Source organism: Diabrotica virgifera, chromosome 3, assembly GCF_917563875.1.
Source record: "Diabrotica virgifera virgifera chromosome 3, PGI_DIABVI_V3a".
NCBI lineage: Eukaryota > Metazoa > Arthropoda > Insecta > Coleoptera > Chrysomelidae > Diabrotica > Diabrotica virgifera.
In genome coordinates, this window is record NC_065445.1 from 208,904,228 (window position 1) to 208,928,501 (window position 24,274).

At 32.8% G+C, this 24,274-nt stretch overlaps 1 protein-coding gene across 3 annotated transcripts in view; it reads right to left on the reverse strand.

Annotated features, from left to right (window-relative positions):
* Positions 1–24,274, reverse strand: part of LOC114339590 (uncharacterized) — a 243,711-nt gene that overhangs the window by 36,051 nt on the left and 183,386 nt on the right. Inside the window, exon 8 of one of the 3 annotated variants that reach the window (XM_050645840.1) lies at positions 21,654–22,287. The exons of the other annotated variants lie outside the window; for them this stretch is intronic. Within the exon in view, the coding sequence (XP_050501797.1) occupies positions 21,752–22,287 (536 nt within the window). The 3' untranslated portion in view covers positions 21,654–21,751. Of the gene's footprint in view, positions 1–21,653; positions 22,288–24,274 lie in introns of those variants that run through there. 3 annotated transcript variants of the gene reach the window in all.

Here is a 24,274-nt window from a genome sequence, read left to right on the forward strand (position 1 = left end):
TGTGTGATAATCATAGAGGCATCACTCTACTCAATATGGCATATAAAGTGTTGTCCAATGTATTGTACAAAAGACTTCTCCCCTACGCTGAAGAAATAGTAGGAGGATATCAGTGCGGTTTCCGTCCTAATAAATCAACCACGGACCAGATATTTACAGTGAGGCAGATCCTTGAAAAAACCCTAGAGTTCGGCGTCGACACCCACCACATATTCGTGGACTTCAAAGCCGCATACGACTCAGTTAATAAAGGTAAACTTCTACTTGCTATGGTAGAATTTAAAAGACCGCTTCATCTTGTCCAAATAACTGAATTTACGCTCACAGGAGCAGAGAGCGTGGTAAAGATCCAGGACGATTTCTCAAAACCCTTCCATTGCAAAAATGGACTAAGACAGGGTGATGGACTATCGTGTCTCTTATTTAACTTGGCATTAGAAAAAATAATTCGAGAGTCCCAAATTAATACGAATGGTACTATCTTTAACAAATCAGTACAAGTTGTCGGATACGCAGATGACATAGACATCATAGGTAGATCTAAAGAATCTCTGACTGAAGCATTTCGGTCGTTAAGAGCATCTGCACAGAGAATGGGGCTAAATATAAATGTTCAAAAGACCAAATATATGTGTTGCACTAGGTCAAGCATCCCGACACCTACAAGAATAATAATTGACGACCTAGAACTGGAAGGTGCCGACACCTTCATATACTTAGGCTCGCTGCTAACTAAAGATAACAATGTCAGTGAAGAAATTAAAAGAAGAATAGTGCTCGCCAATAAGTGCTACTATGGATTAAGAAGACAGATGGCCTCAAAAATACCTAGAAAAATTAAATTGATTGTCTACAAAACACTAATTAGACCAGTGCTAACATATGGCTCAAAAACTTAATCACTTACTCAGAATGACCAAGAACTGCTCAAACGTTTTGAGCGAAAAATTTTAAGACGAATATATGGTGGCATAAAAGAACAAGGTTTGTGGCGCAGGCGTTACAACTTTGAGTTGTATTGAAATTTTGGAGAACCTGACGTTGTACAATTCATTAACCCTTTCAGTCACAACTTTTTTGAGCTATGGGAAAATTCTCATATTTGTTATATAAAATAAACTATTTTTGTTGATAATTTTAACATCATTTTTTTTTTGATATGTCATATGTCACTTGGCATATGACATGTCCATGTGGATGGACATTATGACTTGAAGCAAAATAAAATAAACCTGAAGATTTTAGAAATTTATTTGAATATCATTAGAATGACGAAATAAACAATATTCTTTGTAAATAACGAATTAATCATTTTACATGAAATTTAAAAGTTACGACCGCTTACAAAACATAAGCGAACATTACATTTCACGCAAAATGTATGTGATTTTCCCTTACAGTTCTCCATTTTGCAACGTGTACTATCTTTTTTTTCATTTATTTTCGGAAAATGTCCATAGCTGTCGAACCGTAATTCAATATATGGCCTTGCTTCAGTTTTGGTTTTTTTATTATTTGTTGTACCAGTATTTTCTTGACCAGATGGTCTGCCTCTCTTTGGTGGAACCTTATGTAAAATGAGGTGTTGTCCAATACTCATTCTAAAGTCCCACAAATCCAGGATTTTATTGTGTTGTACGCCTAGCAGTTCAGCTTGTTTTCTATATTCCAACCACGAATTTACTATCGCCATATCTATAGCATGTGTTATCATACGTACAGTCCATTTTCTGGATCGTCTGTAGGATCTGTAAACGCTCAATAAAAAATCTAACTTATCAACACCACCCATGTTGGAATTGTAAAGCGATATGGCTTCCGGTCTAGATACATTTATATACTCTTTCGACGTCTTATCCCATCTCTGGCACAAATCCATTTTTCCCGCTGCAACAAAATTTGAAGCCACTAAAACTGGTTTATTGTCGAACCATTTTGTAATCACAATTCCATCTTCACTAACCGCTACATCAAAACTACCTCTACCATTTTTTTTAGATCTTTATCAGATGTTAGTTCTGGTCCAAAAAATCGGTTTATTCTAATTGTTCCGACAGCCATAATAGATTTATTGTTCAACCATTGAAAGAGGTGATAAGAACTAAAGAAATTATCAAAGTACAAACCGTGATGAGTTTCTTCAATTCTCTCAACTAGCTGCATCACAGTTCCAGCTCCTTGTCCAAACTGTGCATAATTTTCTTTTATTTCCGTTTCAGCACCTTGATATATGATGAAATCGTAAATGGTACCAGATTGTCCAGCCAATATCCATAATTTGATCCCCCATTTTTTCGGTTTATTTGGGAGGTACTGCTTGACATTGATCTGTCCCTTGAATGGAACAATTTGCTCGTCAATGCACAAATTTGTTTCGGTTTTAAGTTCCCTACAACGATTTCTAATGGAATTATATATTTCTCGGACTTTCCACATGCGATCTGTTTCGTCACCTCTTGCTGTTACATCTACTAAGTGAATGGTATTGCGCAACTTAGAGAAGCGATTGAATGTCATATTATCTTTTACAATTGAAATACCTGTAAGCTGGGACCAATACAGTCTTGCTCTTGGGAATTTTAGATTTCCCATAATAATGTGAATGCCTACAAATCGCTTTATCTCTTCTTTATCTGATGGAGAAAACCGAGCAATATTTTTTTGTACGGCATAGAAGTTAGTCATTTCTGAAATCTTCTCAAACAGAGCATCAGGTATGTATTTCATAAAATATTCAATAGGAGCAGGTAATTCATTAACTTGTACTTCTTCTGGAACAAACCACTGTACTGGCCTGGTAAGATAGGTAATATTTTTTTTCCAACAAACATCTTTCTTATTTGTGAGTTTGAACTCTTTACAAAACTCTAGCAGTCTCTCCTTTGCAGTTGTTTGTTTTTCAGTGGTTTGGTTGGAATTTTCTTTGGTTTTCATGTCCTCAGACATTGGTTGTTCTGTTGTCACTTCATTGGGATATTCTAGATTTTCTAACTCACCTCTTTCTGTTGACTTCTGTTCTTGGATCAATTCGTCAAAAACAGTTTCCTCAATATCTTGGATATCATCGCCAAATTCTGAGGAAACGTCATTTAAATCCGCAATACTGTTGGCGTCATCAGCATCTGACAAACGTAATATTTCTGAGTCATCGTCTTTCATGAGTAAATCCAGAAGTTCATCCTCAGTCAAGGGTCGTGACCATCTCTTTTCTTTACTAGTTGACGGTAAACTTTCCATTTTATGGATATCTAAAACAACACGACCTTGCTAATTTTTATATGCATAAGTATACCTAAGTCATTTTGTCCATCTACATGAACATATAAATATACACCACTTTATAAGATATTTTCAGTCAACAGTTTGATACATAATATAAACACACTATACTAATGCTCTTTACTTACCCAAATCAGCAGGTATTTGTACGAAAAAACAAGTTTATTCAATAGAAATCGTTCCAATAACAAACAGGTGTTTTCACCACCACGACAGCGTGCTAAATGCAACCTGTTTTGCGTTTTATATAGCTTCAAAAATCGACTAACAGATGGCTATCAATGTATTCAATGCTTTTCTTATGCATGTACCCACACATGGACAAAATTATTTGGGCGATAATAACCATCGATGTTTTAAGAGAATGCTTTGAAAATCGATGTCCATCGGTGTGGACACGATGACTGAAAGGGTTAAGGTAGCACGCCTTAGATGGATAGGTCATGTAATCAGGCGAGAGGAAGATGCCATAGTCAGAAAAGTTTTTGACCGAAGAGGGCCGATAGGACAACGAGCAAGAGGAAGACCGAGACTTAGGTAACAAAACAACCTAGAAAATGATTTGAAATCTATTGAAATTAGAGCATTGGAGAAGAGTTGCCAGAGACAGGGATGAATGGAGGATTATTCTGAAGAAGGCTTTGGCTCATAAAGAGCTGTAACGCCACTGATGATGATGATGAAATTTATTAATTGTATTTTGCTTGCACTACTGCATTTTAATAATTAATTTTATTTTTTGCTACATACAATTGTTTACCTTTTAATAATATAACCTCAGTCTTACCTTTTCTTCTTATAATTTTTTTTGGGCTATGGCCTTGACAATTATCCAGCAACCAGGACCAATATGATTGGCCAAAATAATTAAAAGTGCGAAAAAAGTTGCCGAGCTATGAAACCAGGTGTCGCTTTTCCGAACTTGCACGGTCCCAATAGTTTTAGAAGTTTTAACCTAATTTTAAGTTCGTTTAAGCTATGGTATATAGATAATCACTTTGAATTTTTGATTAAAATTTACTTACCAGTTATTAATGCATTGAAATTAGGAAAACTATTATCCTCTACCTTGCTGTAAGGTCTAAACTCTGTAAAATTATTGGCCAATAGAAACTTCTTTGTTAATGGCATTTGCCTCTCCATATTCAATCGAGAAACTCCGTCTATAAGCATAAACAGAACACTTAGTGGTCTCTTCTTTGCTTCTTTTTTAAATTTTTTAAGCTTTTTTTCCACAGCTTTAGTAATAACTATTGGGGAATGAGCATTTTTAAATTTTTTATTATTGGCTAAGTTGCATTTTACCGAAACGATGTTTCCTTCTAGAGCTACTGTTGAGTTGAATGGGTGACATTTTGAATATCTAAAATTATTAAAACTTTGAATAGAATTAAAATAAAGATTGTAAGTGATGGCGTAATGGGACAAAATATACACCCTATTAGAAAGAAGGCACAATACATTGTGTATTCACTCACGGTAAAACGTTGCAAAACCTCCTGATTTTAAAGAACCGCTTTAGTGCAGTCACTGAAGATTTTCACCTCCGAGTTCGTTGAACCTCCATCGATTTTCATGAAAATTGGTGAGCAGTGAGAGGATATCTCAAGGAACAAAGATGACATGATGCTAACTTGCGCTTTTACCCTGGGTATGGGTGCCACCCCTTTTCGGGGGTGAAAATTATTTTATTAAAAATAATACCAAATCGATAAAGTGAAAAATTCTAAGCAACATTTGATATATAAAGTTATTAACATAAATCAATATTTTTTGAATTATTAAAGATCAAAAAAATGTTCTTTTGTTCCGTAAAAAATGCATGTTTTAAAGCAGTTTTTCACGTATAACTCAAAAACTATGAGCTTTTACCAAAAAGTTAATCTTACTAAAATTGAAGATAATAAAAAACTGAATACACTCTTCACTTAAAGAACTAACTTTTTTGTTAATTCAAAGTGAGTTATGGGTAATTGAATGTAAATTTTTTCGACGAACCCTCAAATCTAAGTATTCAAGCTTAAATAACGGGAAAACGATGCATTTTATAAAATATACTTGCTAAACACTTGTCAAAGCACTTCAGAATACCTATCAAACGAGCTCAAGGAAAAGTTAATAGCTTCAAAATTAAGCAAGTTATGATGAAAATAAGAGAACCCCTTCGAATTTTTTAGGAAAAAGTGAAAAATAGAACATAAGCCATTTCCACAAAAATTAAAATTTATAGTAATTCTTACAAGAATTTCTTTCTATTAGCATAAGTAATGATTTTAACAATTTTCGCCGGTCTAGAATGCATATTTAAAAAAAAGATATACATACTTAAAAAAATCAGAATTTTTAAAATTTCCGTCATTTTAATTTTTTTTCGATAATAACTCCAAAAATACTCAATATAGGTAAAAAATGATATAACCAAATTTTATCTTTTTTTATGTCAAATATTTTAGCTTTTTCACTATGTATTTCCGTAGGGTGAAAAATAACCGAGATAGAAACGTTTAAAGCTTAAATTTTGCTGCGAAAACCATGCAACCGTGGCCATTTACCCTTTGATTTTGAAAAGAGTAATGGGTTTAAAAGATTAAATTTAACGTTTGTTAAAAGCCTTTATAATTATCTTTCAAATCGTTTTTCGCTGAACCTGATATCGTAAAAATTAACGGAGGTATTTAAAAAAACAATATCATTTTTCTGAAAAATTTTTAAAATATAAAGTTTGAAACATTTTTGGAGCATAAATTTTAATGCTATCAATTTGTTCGGAATCTCATTTGATAGATATTTATAAGTACTTTCACAAATGTTTAATAAGTTTATGTTATAAAATGCATCGTTTTCACGTAATTTAAGCTTGAATAACTAGATTTGGGTACCCGCCAAAAAAAATATATATTCAATTACCTATAAGTCACTCTTAATTAACATAAAAAGGTTTTATTAGTAAGGAGCTTATTTAGTTTTTCATTAGCTTCAATTTTGATAATATTAACTTTTTTGTAAAAACTTATAGTTTTTGAGTTATTTATGAAAAATCGGTTAAAAACATGTATTTTTCTCACCAAAAATTAAAATTTTTGATCTTTGATAAATCAAAAAGTTTTGATCTATTTTAATAACTTTATATAACCAATTTTGCTTAGAATTTGTCCCCCTATCTAACTATGGGGTTATTTTTAATAAAATAATTTTTACCCCCGCGAAGGGGTGGCATCCACCCCTTAAGTAAAAGCGCAAGTTGTTACCATGTCACCTTTGTTACTTGAAATATCCTCTAACCACTCACCAATTTTCATGCAAATCGATGGAGGTTGAACGAAATCGGAGGTAATAGCTCATATCCACCTTCAGTGACTGCAGTACTTGGATTAACATGAAATTTGGCTTACACATAGTTAACAAGTATTAAGTATTAAGTAGTTAACCTAATGTCAAAAAAGTGATATTGTGCTGATGTGTGATTTTGTCCTAGGGGTGAGTATCATCCCTTCTCGGTGGTGAAAAAATACACCGTCAAAATAAGTCCGGAAGTGTATAAACTGCCTAATTCTAAACATTTTTTGTTCTTGTTTCTTTTGTCTATGTTTCTTTTGTTCAACAGAAAATCACGTTTGTAAACTTTTAAAGTGTTTAATAAAATCTTTATTTTTGTTTTCTTTTTCTAGTTTCTAGCATCCAAATAAGCAAGTTACAATAAAAATAAAGTTGGTCCCTTAAAAAAAACGTGAAAATCACCCTCTAATTAGCATTTCAAATGAAATTAATCGCTATAGCTTCAAAAGTCACTTTATTGATTATATGGTGTGTAAGTTTCATCGGCTCAAAGTGCTTATTTTTGAAAGGACTGTAGGTGAAATGGCTTGAACAATCACTAATCTCGAGTGTATGCTAATTTTGAAAAGCCATATCTTAACCAATGTTTGCCTTAAAGAAAAATAAAAAATCTAAAATATTCAGGAATACAAAACCTGATCATCGTTATCATCATCATTATCCAGCCTTCTGCATCCAAAGTTGAACATAGGCCTCCACTAATTTCTTCCAGTTCTGTCGGTCTTGGACTTCCTGCAACTAATTCCCAGCAACCATTTTAACGTCGTCTGTCCGTCGTCTATGTGGTCTACCTCTACGTTTTCTGTTGCTCGTGGTCTCCACAATGTATTTTTTTGGGTTCACCTCCCGTCCTTTATTCTGGCTACATGGCCTGACCAATTCCACTTCAGCCATGCTATTCGCTCTATGACATCTGTGACGCCTGTCCTTCTTCTGATTTCCTCGTTTCTCACCCTGTCTCTGAGAGTCAGTCCATGCATAGCCACTTTTACTTAACAAGCCATGAAGTTGAAATTTGGCAACATCTATTGGTAGACCGATTAATTCTGACAGTTCTCATTTGTTTTTAAATAATTTTCACTGTATTTACAGGGAAACTGAAATATTTTACAATATTTCGTGCTCCAAATTATAAAGAACATTAAAAGGTATGTTATTAAGGTGATTTTAGTTCAATAAAATATATTTTTATATAAACTTGCGTGCATATAGAAATCCGTCCATTTAAAAATGTTGTCATATTTAATGTCTTATATTTCCTAAACCTGTTGGCAGATTTAAGTGATTTTTTTAATATGTTATAGCCTAATTCTTTTACAATACCGCTATAATAATATTGTTGCTAACCAGTTAAATTTTTATGGTGTACCGGGCATTTATAAAATACTGAAATTAAAACCCAACTATAGACTCCGGTTTTCTTAACATTATGTTTTTTTTTATTAATTCGCTTATGTTTAACAACTAGATTTGTTCTTTATCAATTCAGGGTGTTTCTAAATAATTGCGACAAACTTTAAGTGGAAAGCAACAAAATGCAAAATTTTGACGCCTGTATTTTAAATGTAATCATTTTTTTTTCGAATCCTGAGAAAACTAATAAGTATTTTTGAAAAATTTAAACGCAGAATGAAAGACTACTTTATTACCGAGGGCCGAAAGTCCCTTAGAATGAATAAAAAGTTTTTTTTAATGACATATTTGTATCTAAAATCACACAAAATTTTTTTAGTTTTTCACCCCTGTAACTTATTAAAATAAACATAGAAGTTTTCAGGGACTTTCGGCCCTCGGTCCTAACGTAATCTTTCATTCTGCGTTTAAATTTTTGAAAAATACTTATTAGTTTTCTTAGGATTCGAAAAAAATAAATCCCGTTTATATTCTTGTTATTGGTTTTTTTTGTATAATAAACGTTACTTACAAGGAATTACTTTTAATATTATTTTGTACAAACTTCTAATTATTAATAATATTTTCTTGTTCGACTCAAAAAATACTATAAATTTTATAGACAAGGCGAAAACGGCGGGTTCGTTGGGAAAAATATTCCCATGAGATATTTTTGCATAATCACATTCGTGACACATCCCAGAATAAGGTTCAAGAAGTCGCCCACGAGAAAAGTGGGCCAATTTTTTTTTTAACAATTTTTTTTAATCAAATTGTAAATATCAATATTTTTGGCCCGGACTAATTTTTTTTAGGTTTTTTGGACCATTCTGGACAAAAAAGGTCTGTTATAATTTTTCTCTAAAGTTGATCTTTTTCGAGTTATAAGCAAGTTAAAATTTGAAAAACGCGAAAATGGCCATTTTTAAGACTTAATAACTCGGTCAAAAATTATTATTTTGAAAGTCATAAAGTGACTAAATCAAAGTTTACAGTCTCCGTTACATGATCCTGAAGAAATCAGTATCATTAATTTACTACTAAGCTGTTATTTTTAATTAATAACAATGAGTGGTTACATCGTATTGACGCTGCTGTAAATGTGATTGCGAGTAAGATGCACAATTGGACTGCTGTGATGGCTTCTCTCTCGCACTCAGCATTTACAGCCCCGCACACGTGCATGGTGCTTATTATTATTACTTAAAAATAACAGCTTAGTAATAAAATAATGACAAAAATTTCTTCAGGATCTTGTAGGGGGGGCTTTAAACTTTAATTTAGTCATATCTTGACTTTCATAAGAATAACTTTTAACCGAGTTATTAAGCCTTGAAAATCGCCATTTTTCGTTTTTTTCAATTTTAAATTGCTTATAAGTCGAAAACGATCAACTTTAGAGAAAAATTATAAGAGACCTTTTTTGTCCAGAATGGTCCAAAAAATTAAAGAAAAAATTATTCGGGCCAAAAATATTGATTCTTGCAATTTGATTAAAAAAAATTGTTTAAAAAATATTGGCCCACTTTTCCCGTGGGCGACTTCTTGAACCTTATTCTAGGATATCTCACGAATGTGATTATGCAAAAAAATTTCATGGGAATATTTTTCCCTTCGAACCCGCCGTTTTCGCCTTGTCTATTACCAGAATTTGTACTTTAAAATCGGAGTTTCGAAAGCGGTAGTCCGAAAGTCAGACTACCGACGTCATCAATTGCGACGTTGCCTTTTTCTCTTCATGGCTTGTAAAGTAAAGGTGGCTATGGTCCATGTAATGGCCGTTCCATTCTTCTATGTGCCACTCTAAGTTTGGTTGCTGTGGCCTGGGTTAACGATAGTATTTCGGCGCCGTAAATCATGACTGGAAGCACACATTGGTTGAACGTCTTCTTTTTCAGATAATTTGGCATCTCCTGAAGATGTCTGATAGGGCTCCATAGGCGGCCCATGCTAAGGTGATTCTTCTTTGTAGTTCGGCAGTTTGGTAGTTGTCCCTGGCAATTTGGATTTCATGCCCTAAGTATTTATATTTATGGACCAATGCTATTTCGTTAAATTCGACTTTGGATATTCGTTTTGTACCAGTTTTGTCATGTATTGTGTCTTTCCAAAATTTATGTTTAAACCAACTTTCTTACAAGCGGCAACTCGGTAAGTATAGTTCTAATCTCTTTTAAGTTGTCTGGTATGAGAACTACGTCGTCTGTGAATCGTAGGTGGGAGAGACTTTCGCCGTCGATATAATTTATTCCTTTGGCGTCCCACTCCAAATCAACAGACTAAAGCTTAAACCAAAATGGTGTTACAAAGCAGAAGTTCGAATCTTACTGATATGACAAAAAGCACATTAAAAGTTAAATCAAAACGACAACAGATGTATGTTTTCAAAAAACTGATAGTGTGTAAAAACTTTATCAAAAATCAGCTAAGTAATATCAGAATGCTATCATCAGAGCTTTCGTCTCATAGGTACAGTCCATCCCACTTATTAGAATACCGGTTATAGGAATATCACGGTCCCGAAACGGTTTTCTAGCACTAACGATCGGTTATTAGAATATCCCGGTTATAGGAATACTTTTGTTTGGCACGAAGGCTATTCCAATAAGTGCGTTCGACAGTATAAATACTTCAAATAAAGAGTAATCGTTGAACAACACATTACAATATTTAAAATTAACCCAGGGCTAAGCCTCTTGGCATGGGTAAAAAACCCTTAAAATATATAAATTATCAGTAGTAATTGCACAAGAGCTCTAAAATTATCGAATTTTTCCCGAGTGGCACTTTGACAGTTTTAATTTCACGACCCGCAGTGTAGTGAAATTATGTCAAAGTTTCTCCCCTGCGGGTCGTGAAATTAAAACTGTCAAAGTGTCACTAGGGCAAAAATTCGATAATAATTTTAGAGATCGAGTGCAATTTGTTGCGATTATTTTATGAATAAAACTGGTCAAAACCAAAATTTTATTGTAATTTATTTATGTAAGTACAAATTAGTACAAGTAAACACACGGTTGTTATAAATATTTGACGGGTGAAAGTCATGCCTTTTATAATTTTTAAAACATTAATTGTCATTAATGTCACTGAATGTATTTTTTAGTAGCAACGAAGGGCATCTGACGTAATATACTTGACGACGGGATATAATAAAAAATTATCAGTTTAATTTTTATTTCTGTAGCTTTCTATTGGTCAGAATCTCCTATGAATTAAATAATCACAATAATGTGAGTACTACACAATAGCTACCATTCTACATTGAACAGCCATTGTGTAGTACTCACATTAATGTGATAATTTATATATTTTAAGGGTTTTTCACATGACCAGAGGGGTAGCCCTGGGTAAATTTTAAATATTGTAATGTGTCGTTCAACGACTATTCTTAATTTGAGGTATTTATCTACATATGAAACTAAAGCTCTGATGATGGCATTTTGATATGCTGAAAGTACTTAGCTGATTTTTAATAAAGTTTTTACACACTATCAGTTTTTTGAAAACATACAGCTGTTGCCGTTTTGATTTATATAGAAGTGTGTACAAGTCATACAGTCGTTTTCTATACATTAAAAGTTACCTAGGACACAATTTTTAGGAGTGAGCAGATCCTTTTCAAAAGATTACATGAGGCAATTTAGCAGAAACTTACTCTATACCAACGTCCGGTTCAGCTTTACTTCCCTTCCTGGTTACGTATTTATAACAGCAATCAATCGTCTCAGAATTAAAGCTTGTTCTATCAAGATGGAGGTAGGCCGTATTGTTTTCTACAGTGGTGTAAGTCAACAGCTGTGAATCGTTGCAACTGATGTAATTTAATTTCGTGTGATAGGGCTTGACGTCCTCCGAAAAGACAGGGAAGTCAGGAATTTGGCATTTTTCATTGTTGATGATGAAGTCTAAAATACAGTTAATAACAAAAAGTAATATTTTAAATTATAAATTTTAGAAGGCATTTAGTTTGGGCGCCAAATAGAGGTCACCGTGGTCTTTTCAAATCTGATGGGCAAACCCAAGTATTTCTTATGTATTTTTGGCTGCTGATTACGAATTTCGATGGTGAATTTCGATACTAGTCATCAAAAAATTGTTATAAAGAATTAATTGTGTGTAAGGCTCTAGCTCGTAAATTAAAAGAGTAAAAAAAATTATTCCAACAAAGTTTGTTACCTACCTACTTGATAGAAAACAAAGAAAATGGCGTTTACGAAACTTAAATCCAATAATTAGAACTAGTCTACAGACAGATTACTGGAGTAGAGGCCATTTTTAGGAAAAGTTTAGGAAAAGCCATGCAAGGTCAAATAATATACCGACTGGAATACGTACGTTAGAGGGTTAAAAATATGAAAATAAAATGAAGGTATCATCCGTTTAGCATAGTAATGATATTTAAAACTGATCATTGAATAATATAATAGCAGAAATAAAAAGAATAGTAAGACTTACTTTCACATGCTGCAATTGCAAGTATAGAGGAAAATCCAAGTAGAAATAAGTACATAACAACTTTTTAAATAATAAAAAGTTGCAGTAATCTATTAAATTTATTTGACTTATTCTTATTCATCCATTTTTTATATACCATTAGTTATCAAACTATTTTTTTATTTTCATGACTCTCGTGACATCAAATAGATTTATGTTTTTTTTTAAAGCACGTTTTTCCTTGAACTTCTATATGATTTGCGTAAGTTGCAACAAGAATAAAAAAAACACTAAACGCCGTAAAATGAGTGGCGCATACAATATTCCAGCTACAAAAGAGCTGATATGAATATTACGTGACGCAAAAATGAATTTCTATTTTGATGGAAAATAAAATTATAGTTTTATTTTAAAGGATTTTTCCGTAATATTTGCTAAATTTGAAGTAAAACGCGGCGCAAAAGAGTAACTTTGATAGAGTTTGCATTTTGAAACTCTTTTGTGGTGCTTTTACTTCAAAACTAGCAAATGTTATGGAACAATCTTTCACAATAAAACTAGAATTTTATCTTCCATCAAAATGAAATTAGCTCTTTTGTAGCTGAAATATTGTGTGCGCCTCTTATTTTTACGGCGTTTGGCGGATTTCTATTCTTGTATCAGGAGTTTTTCAAAGTTTTTTATAAATTAAATGTATGAAGTTGAATGTCATGGTTCTCGATTACACGCCAAGCGTTATAAATGGTCGCCTTTGTTACATTATCTTCATTCAAACCCCTATTCACTTGTCTCATCTTCATGCAGCCTTTTTATCAACCATCATTTGTGTTGGTTCACAAATATTCATTATCTAATTTTAACACAAACAGCAAAACACGCCACCTCTATTTTGGTTTGCCTAACTTCACTTCATCAATTTATATACACCTCATTGATGATTTCGGAATTTCAAATTCGCCCATTATTTTATAAATCTTAGATAATTTATTCACACTAAATTCTTGTAATTTTATAATTTCAACACACTGATGTTAGGTGTTATCATTGCTTGTACCATAAATAACTTTAAATTTAGTAGCTGCGTAACCAAAATTTCATAAAACTTCAATCATTGACAATGGTAGTCCTGACATCAGACAGATTCGCTTTTGAAGTCTCATCTATTAGTTGCCTGCCACCTCTTATAACAGAATGACCTAGTTACCTTTTGACCCACTTACAACGTGTGGGAGTAATATGTTGCCCTAGGGCCGTATCCTTAGGAATTTTATCCATCCTTTGGATTTTTCGATGTTTTCATTTATATAAGACTTTTGTCTGTTTTTTGAAAGGCTTTGACCTTTGTATTTTTTGGTTGGCTCACCATGTTCTTATAAGTATAACCAAACTTTCCTTTTAGCTTGGTCATCAGTTTAACTTTAACATTTGCTTAATTAATGTGGTTATACTTATTTTAGGTAACACTGAGATGCTCTTGTTACAGCGCGAAATCGTTTTGTTCATATGTTTGTAGCCCTTTAAGGCTTTTTAAACTACTATACCTTTTACCAAGAAGAAAATTTTTTATTAAATTTCACTTATAAAAAAAAGGTACAAAAACAATTTTCAGACAAAGTGTTAAAGTAAAAGTACCCTGAGATGACCGATTTAAATTTTTTTGTGATTATTGCATTATTTACCGAAATAGAGCATATTTAATGAAAAACCAACCCTTATTGACCAATTTTTGTAAAATGAAGGGGATGTAGAATTGTAAACTTTTTCTTATACATATAATAATAGACCATTACAACTACGTACCTATTCCCAAATTTTCATTCTTCCTTTATTTTTTTGAGGTGAGATTATTCTTTGATGGGACTATAAGAATTTACTATAAATACGTTCTCCTCAGTTTTGAGAAACATTTTCACGATGCGACGGTCTTAATAATAGATCACTGTTAATATGACAGACAATGAACAATAAGCCAAGTAAAATAAATATGTAACTCCCGAATCATGATTCACAATGTATAATTTACAATGTAAATAATGATTTGAGATTTACAATGCATATACATTATACATTGTAAATAATGGGTTGGTAGTGCTCCTCATAACATTCAACATGTCTTGGTTTTTTTATACAGTACATAAATCGTTCAGCTGGACATAGGGAACATACATTGTATAATAATATATTTAGATATATAAATACTTGAATTTTCAGATAGTTTTGGAAAGAGGGATCATTGTGTTACCGGCATCCGAAAAGAGCAGTAAAAAGTTTTCGTGAGTAGTTCAGAAGCAAGTACTAGTGGTGGTTTTGATAGTGAGAATAGCTGAAAAGTGGAACGAGAGACAAATCAAATCGAGAAGAAATACCTCTTTGATTCTGTAAAGTCCAAGAGAGTAAGTTACAAGAATTATCGTTATTAAAATTATTTGTGACACCAAGTAAAAAAGATACTTGGGTCTCAGGAGATTATTGTTGAGAGAAAGAGAGGAGAGAGTTTTGGAGTTTATTGAACGAGTACTGCCAAAAAGAGGCCTGGCTGGTGTTTTGGAGAAATAGTTGCTTGTATGCTGCTGGATTTTTGCTGAGAACGGAGAGGGCTTTGATTGGTAGCCTAACATAATCAACAAGGAGGAGCTGTTTGGGTCAAGAGGAGACATCATTGTGTGAGAATCAAAAAGGTCAGTCAATAACCTATGTGATAGATTTTCTTTATAATCAGAAATTAAATTTTCTTACGTAAAAGCATATGCATTTAAGATTCCAACATTTCAAAAATTTAATAGGAAGTATAAGTAATTTGCGACTACCAAATTTGTTTGTTTAGCTTGTTTTTTATTAAAGGTATCAAGAACAAAGCGATAAATATTTGTTTTGAATTCGATTAATTTATATGGTAAAAGTTTCTTTTGGACAGATATGCCCACAGGATTTAATTGATAAATTTATAGAGCATTGCTTTTGATAATAAAGGTATTTCTATGCGTTTATTTATGATTTTTCTATTTATTTCCTTTTCCCATTTCATCCCGATAAGGATCAACTAAGAGATACTGAAGCCACGAGAGAGGATAAGTATAACCTAAGAGAATTTAATTAAATTTTTTTTTGACAAAAGGCACCCTGAGATTTTTTCTTAATATTTTTATGTATGATTTGCGTCAATTAAATAATTGATCAAATAAGTAATAATTAATATAAAAGTAATAGAAAGCAGATCATAACAATACATACATTGTATTATATTGAGATAATTGTGACAAACGAGCTCTCTCGATGCGTGACTTGTCAAAATGGCCCGGTCAAAACAACCCCGTCAAAAAAGCCCCGTCAAAATAGCCCGGTTAAAAAATAGCCTCGACAAAATAGCCCGTAAACAAAATAGCCCCGACAAAATACATCGCACACAAAATAGCCCCGGTCAAGACAGACGCGGCTTAAACAGCCCCGGCGATAACACCCCCAAAAAGGTTTTACTTTTTAACGGAGTACCATTTATTTTAAATCACTATTCTAATTGGGAAATATGCCTCAATTTAACTTAAAAAATATATTATTTTATTAACGTTTCGACTTTCACTTCGACGGACCTCGTTGTCAAAAGACAAAATATTAATAAATTAAACAAAAATGTTGTTGGTTAGTAAAAAAAATTATTGTAATAATTTAATTTAATCTGACTCATTCATAATATCGGCAATTCAGACATACAGTATGGTGCAAATGAAAGGAGTACATTCGTTATTTCGTAAACAGGCGACGTTAAGGAAAAATCCTAAAACAGGCCGATATTTTGATATATATGTCATACTAGTGACGTCATCCATCTGGGTGTGATGGGATCTGAATGGATGATCCGAAAAAAGGGAGCTTTTTTGTCGGGACTATTTTGTCGGGGCTATTTTGTGGGCGAGCTATTATTCCGCGGCTATTTTGTCTGCAGGCTATTTTGTCGGAGCTATTTTGTATGCGGGATATTATGTCGGGGCTATTTTGTCGGAGCTTTTTTGTCGGTGCTATTTTGTGGGCGAGCTATTGTTCTGCGGCTATTTTGTCTGCAGGTTATTTTGTCGGAGCTATTTTGTGTGCGGGATATTATGTCGGGGCTATTTTGTCGGAGTTTTTTCGACGGGGTACCCTCTCGATGACAATATGGTTGTTAGCATTAAGGGGCATTAACCTCAAAATTTACTCATTTCGACTGACACAAATAAACGCCAAAATATGACAATGTAGTAGCTAAATATTTTTGACCTACCGGAATGTGAAAACTGTTTAGTTTTGAAATTAGTTTTTAAATAAAAAATATTTTAAAAATGGAAGTAAAATTATTAACTCATTAATCATAAACTTTATTTTTGATTCATTTATGGACAGCCTTGCTTCAAAACTGACTCATTATATTCATTGTAAAAGCTCTATTGCACCAAAAACTCGTACTCGAACAGAAGCTTCAACTAACACAGGTTAGCGCAGTTGCCACAATGCTCTCAATGTAAGTATATTCTCTACGTCCAGCTGAACGATGTACGTACTGTATAGCGATATACTGTATATAAAGTAGTGATCTATGAAATGACATTCCTCAGCTATAATTAAAACGTTGAATATTTTAAGATAATGATGGCGATTAGCCATGAAGGCTGAAAAGCTCGGATCATCCAACTAAGTACCTAACTGTAAACAATTCTACATTCATATAAACAACGTCTAAATAATGCGTTTTCCCTAACGTTCATTATTCAACATAATATTATGCCTTTGAGAGTAAATTACATGGTTCTTTTTCGTCTTCTTTTTCTTTTTGTGTAGACATGACTGTGTATTTTTAAATGACACTCCAGTAAGTTGTCTTTACATCGCTTTCGTAGTCTTCCCACCGATCGTCTTCCTATTGTCACACGCCGTCTGTACTACTCTATTTGATTTCATTCGGCTTATATTAGGTTTGTTCTAGCAAACAGTCAAACTAGTCAGAAACCGTCAGCAAATAGTTGGTCAGTGAAAGAACATAATACAGTCACCAGTGCTGTCCCCTCTACTCGCGCTGGTCCACTATTCGCTGATGGTTTCAAACCGTTTGAAACTGATGCTAGAACAAACCTATTATGATCGTTCCATTCTACTCTTCCATTTCACTTGATGTTCTGCACGTTGCACCTCTCCGTCATATATCTAGTACTTCTACCTCTGTCGCATAGTATTTCAACATCGATTTTTCTAAGAGTTTTCATCTCTACTGTCTCTAGCATTTGTTTGTCCCCTTTATGTCAGTTCCTGTTTTTACCCAGGTAATTATTAGTCTGATGATTATTTTGTAAATTATGCCTTTTATTTCTTTTCCGATATTTTTAATTCTCTATATTGCTTTGTGTGTGCTATCGGATTTCTTTGACTCTGGACTTAATTTATTAACCGGAAAATTACTCTTATGAGATAACTCTTATACTCTCATTATATTTTTGAATAAGAATGACCTATTTGATAATAATGATTTACAAATACAAGTACTTATCTATTTTAATGATAGCTTTCTTTTCTTTCCGTTTTTTTTTTTCTTCTTTTTATTTATTATTATTTTTTTTATTTTATGTTTTTTCTTTTATTTCTTCTTTAACTAAGGATTATTACCTGGGATATATAAGTGCTCAGGGGTCTTTCAGAGCAAAACCAAACAAGAACAGACCACGTAAAGGAAGGTCAACAAATGGGGTAAACAAAGGAAACTTATATAAAATATTACAATTTTAGTTCTTTATTATTAATGTGCTTACTTAGGATCTCATAGATACTTTTATCTTTAGTAGCAACTTAAACTAATGCTATATTTCTTTATTCAGGCAACCTGTGGCTCTGTCTACTCTATCACTTGATCTTCTACTTTGTTTCGAGCTTTCTGTAACTAGATAGTCTGATGCCTAGATATTTAAACTCCATCACTTGTTCTATGATCTGATCCTCCAGCTCCAATTTACAGAAATTAACGTGTTAAATTTTCTTATGGCTATATTAAATTGTTGCAGAATACGTTGTAAATCTTCTTCAATTTTGAAGATTCTGTATAGCAGATTATTTTAAGTTGTTTTTCTCCCATTAAGTATCATTTCTCGCTCTTATATCTGTATTACTTCATCCATAATCAAATTGAATAATAGAGGACTCATGCAATATCCCTGTATTATCCTATTGTCAGCTTTAGTTGGGTTATTTTTCTACTTTTATTGTGTTCTCGTAGATATTTTCGATCGTTTTAATTATTCGTAGAGATATGTATCATAAATATACCGTTTTCCATTTCATTCATTTTATTTGTTATCCCTTTGGTTATTAATTTTATTGTTTCATAAATTAATTCCGGGTCCGATTTGTCACCCTTTTTGAAGAGATATATAAGAATATTTGATCCCCATTCTTGTGGTATTTCTGTTTTTATTCTATTATGTTTTGGATTGGCTTGAATAGTTGTTTGGTCAGATATGGTTTTCCGTACTTTAAGAGTTCATTCGGTATTTTGTCCCCTGATGGTGATTTTCTACTTTTTAATTTTCTAAATACTTTCTTTACCTCTTGTTCCTCAATGATTTTTTCTGCGTTTGTCGTCACTTCTGGTGTTAGTTACTCATTATCATCACCTTTAACAAAGGGAGATCGAAAGTAGTCTGCCATGTTTCCGTCAGAATGAGTTTCGGTTTTATCAGTTCGTTCATATCTTTTCTTTGTCCTCTGATTGTTCTCCATATTTCTTTTTCTGTTCCCTAGAACTTGTGTTCCAAAATTTAATGGTTGGATATTGGATAGTACAAATGCTAAGAAGTGTTATTCTTATTGCTGAGGTACTATTGCAGTTTGCATTAAGTCTCTCACGTGAATACTATCCATCGACACTCTCCTCCTACTGTCTTTCCTTTGGTATCCATGTTATATTGCCGATGATAAGATACAGTTTAATGAACAATTTAATGAACACTTACACAATTGAATGACTAGCATTTCCTTTCGCGTCACATTAGGTTGACTTGATCTGTGTTCAGTGGCGTAGCTGACAGGCCCGCAGGGCCCGCAAGGCGGGAGGCCCCGACGTTAGGAGGGTCCTCTTAAAGCCTTCAAGCCTAATACTTCTACTTTCTTTAAATTGTAGACCAAAACATATTTTTTTGTTTTTATTCAATAATTATTGATACCACTCAAGATATTTCAAAACACCATCAGCTGAAGTTTATTTTCCGGTATATAAAAATAAGTTGCAATGAAAATCCTTTACCTTCCAAAGCAGAAGTTGTTGAAAGTGTTTTGTCATTTATTCGCATATTGACGAAATTGGAGAAAGTCTTGTAAATTAAGTTTTAAAATTTATTACAATCAAAGCACCTTTCCGTACACAACTGTAGAGGAAAGGGTTATGAGTGGTGTATATTCAGGCATACAAAGGTGCATAACTGACATTGAAAAAACAGCTTCCTATGTTCATTGTGCATCCCATAATCTGAACCTAGCGTTGAATGATGCCTTTGATGGTGTACAGGAGATGTTTTTTTAGGATATACCTAAAAACCTTTGTTTTTATAGTGCAAGTATTAAAAGATGGTATGTACTATGTAATATTATGACTTTGGACTCATCGCGTTTGCCAACACTTAAAAGGTGAAACCCTGTTATGGCTTTGCGTCGAGCTTTCCTACAAGTAATGAAATCTTTAACGAAAATTTCATTGCTATCTAAAAAACGATGGAAAATTAGAAGCATTATTAGAGCATATGAATAATTTTGAATTTGTCGTTAATATTACTATTCAATCTAAAATACTTAACTTTATTAATCTAACATCAAGACTTTTGCAATCTGAAATGGCAGAGTTAACGGTTGCCCTTCAACTTTTTCAAAAACCTCGTGATAATCCTCGAGAAATGAGAAATCCGTTTCCCAAAACTTTAGCGAAAGCAGCAGGAATAGCAGAAGACTGGAGTATTACTCCAAAATTTAAAAATAAACGGGTAAAACGTATAAAAAATTTTACGATGAGCTCAGCTGAGGCGAAAAAATAACTTATAGCGAAAAAAGTTTTAAAGTTAATGTTTTCAATTTAACTTATCCCCCATATTAACTTATTTATTTTTAGCACATAATCAAAACGGTCGGGTAGGTCGATTTTTAAAATAATCTTAGTATATTACAGCATCAATGTTTCGAACTTTACGCGATCCATCTGCAGGTGACAGTCATTACTTTGATTTTTTTTAATGGGAAAGTAGGTACATCATGCGACACCTCTTTTAAAATCATTTGAAATGCTGATTACAAAAATGTATAATGCTTGCGGAAAATTTCGGTCCAATGCTTTTTAAATACATTCATTTTTTTAATCCTTAGAAAACTAAGTAATAGGAATTTTTGAAAAAAAAAACGCAGAATAAAATATTACATTATTATCGAGGGCCGTAAGTCCCTAAAAACTTCTATAATGTTTATTTTAATAAGTTACAGGGGTGAAAACGAAAGAAAATTTAGTATGATTTTTAATTTCAAATCACTCAAAAGAAACTTTTTGTTTATTCTAAGGGACTGTCGACACTCGGTAATAATGTAATCTTTCATTCTGCGTTTAAATTTTTAAAAAATACTCATTAGTTTTCTCGGAATTCGAAAAAATGAATGCATTTAAAAAGCATTTGACCGAAATTTTTGCCAAGTATTATACATTTTTGTAATTGGTATTTCAAAAGCTTTTAAATGAGGTGTCACAAGATGTACTGTCCCATTTAAAAAAATCAAAAGTATGACTGTTACCTGAAGAGGGATCGCGTAAAGTTCGAAACTTTGATGCTATAATATACTATAATTATTCTAAAAATCGACCTGTCTGAGCGTGTTTGTCGGATTAATATACATGTATAATAGGTTTTCATGCCTATTCCCAAAACATCTAAGTATTAACACTAAACTGATGAAGAACAAATATTGTCCTTTTATACATTTTAGTATTATATTGTTATTAGTTGTCGTTATGTTTATAATACGGGGGCCCACAAAAATTTTCGCGGGGGGGCCTCAATCTTCAGCTACGCCACTGTCTGTGTTTAAACAACTTAAAAATCGGTAAAGATTTTACATACTTTTTTTAATAATTAATAAAAAGTACACTTCAGTGCACCAGTTATAGGGTTATCAAAACACTCTCTTGCGGGAAAATAGGTTAAGTTAGATGAAATAATAAATTCAAACAATTCTATGTATAATCTTATGTATAATGTAACAACATTACAATCTAATATCCCAATTTTGCAATATATTTATTTATAGAAGATTTTCTTTCTCAATTTTTCTTGCCTTTGCATGTGCAAAAATCACGTCCAATTGCTGCATCAGCACAGCTCCTCTTTTCTGGAATTTCTGCGAAAAACGAATGACAAGTTGGACACGCTTTGCTTCCTGTCATTGTATAATTTTCTACAGAGGTTGCTAAAATTTCTTGAAGTGTAAGATGAAAATCGTATGTACTAGTATATTTCCTTGAATTATCCTTAAAATTCTGATACTTTTTGGGATATTCTTCTTGAAACCATTTTGGAAGTGATATAAAATTCATGGGATTTCTGTTTTCGTACCATCCTTGGTGAGTGTCTGCATATCCCCCCATTCGCCAACCATGATCAGCAAACACAACAACCATGCTGCGGTCTAAGATACCCTCACTTTTTAAATCCTCCATAAACTTTTTAAATTTTTCGTCCATTCGACTTGGCCCGCTGAGTATGTTGTGGCTAAATGTGTTCATCCAGAAGAAACCAAAACTGGGTTGATCTTTGAACGTCTTGCTAAACTCCTTAGCAGTATTCATTATTCTTTCCCCTATAAAATAATAAAATATATAGTTATTTATGTACCAAGTCGGTAAACTGACTCTTTATCAAACGAGTCTGATATTACGAGCAGTGTGAGCGAAGCGAGTAACAGACGAGTTAGATAAAGAGGCTTTACTGACGTGGTGTATACAAAATTTTATCGCCAACCATTATAAGAAACATTAACAAATATTCTAATTTTGTTTGATCTTTTTATTGTACAAACATACAAATATAAAATAAACAGCATCATTGCATATATTTTCCTGACGAGAACAAAAGAGTTCGAAATGGTCCATAGAAAGATGGTAATGATCTCTGAATCGAAATTAAATATATTGCCTTTTATTTACCCACGGTTTTACTCACGTATCGAGTACTAGGAAGCAGATTTGTTGATCTTTACCTCGGTGAATTGATATGTTGTGGAGTGCAACTATGTAGACTCCCCATGTCTCTACATTCATCACCCTTTTCCTTGTAATTTTTAGAAGTATGGGGAATAGGTATAAGAGAGAATCTGCTTCCGAACCAAGAAATCCAAAGATTTTATTATTTTTAAACATTTATTTGTTTAAAGATGGAGTCTTTTGGGTTTCGACAGTTTGTTATAAAATAAACATTTCGTATGACAGTGATGACAGGTGACTTGCATGATGGACGCTTTCGACTTTTAATCGATAGTTATCAATATTGAATATATTGCTTGAAGTCGGTAAAGTTTTGATTTATTTTATATGAAAATAATTACAAAATACTTTTTATTTAATTTAAGTATTTAATTTTTAATAATAACTTAAATTATATATGTTACAGTTCAAGTTGATTCTCAGTTAGAGTCGACTCCAACTAGTTGGAGTCAACTCCAACTGAAACGAGCAGTAAAAGTTGATTTTAAAAATTTAAATCAACTTGTACTAGTTGGAGTTGACTCCTCCTGGATCGATTCAGTAAATGTTGATTATACGAGAATCTCAAGTGCATTTTTGATGAGTGTGCGTTTCTTTGTCTTGACCGTTTTAACTACTTATTAGTAGAGTCTGTAACGTCGTCCCCGTTAGGTTAATTATTCTGATTCGATTTTTTGCACAAACGCGGTCGACAAATTGTTTAACCAATTTTTGTTAAATTTAAAAAAATAATTTTTATCTACTTTATCTCATATTATGTAAGTAAAGGTTTTATTGTGTGAAAATTGTAAATATAGATAGCAGTACATGAAGGGCTTAAAGTGTGTCTGAAGTAACAATGTATTTTAAATGGCTTTTAATTTTTCGCATTGTTTTTTAGCACACTTTCATATAATTAAACATCCTTAACTTTCGCCTTCGGGAGGAAATCCGACTCGCCCTTGCAACGGCAACTGAAATGCTCACAAAACAGCAACCACGGAAGCAAAGATGGATGACAGAGGAAATATTGGATTTAATGGATAAAAGAAGAAAATTCAAACAGCACAAAGCAATGTACAAAGCATTAAATAGAACCATTAAACAAAAAATAAAAATTGCAAAAAAATGGATAACAGAACAATGTGAAGAAATCGAAAACTTATATAAAAAACATGATGACTTCCATCTGTATAAGAAACTCAAGAATTCACAGGCACGACATATTTACAAGGACTAAATAATCTAATCAAGGCAAACTGATTTCAAGCCCTGAAGAACAAATAAACATGTGGGAAGACTATATAAAGGAACTCTTCTATCACATCAGAGAACCTCCTACATTAAATACCGAAAACGATGAAGGTCTTCCAATACTGAAGTCCGAACTGAAATATGTTTTACGTCAACTAAAAAACAACAAATCTGTAGGATGAAAAACCAGCTGAGCTGTTGAAGTTAATCAACGAGAAAACTTAGACCTTCTTCTTGGACTATTTAATAATGTTTACAATACAGGAACTATCCCTAAAACATGGCTTGAATCAGTCTTCATACCACTACCTAAAAAGAATAATGCCAAATTATGCCAGGACTTCCGCCTTA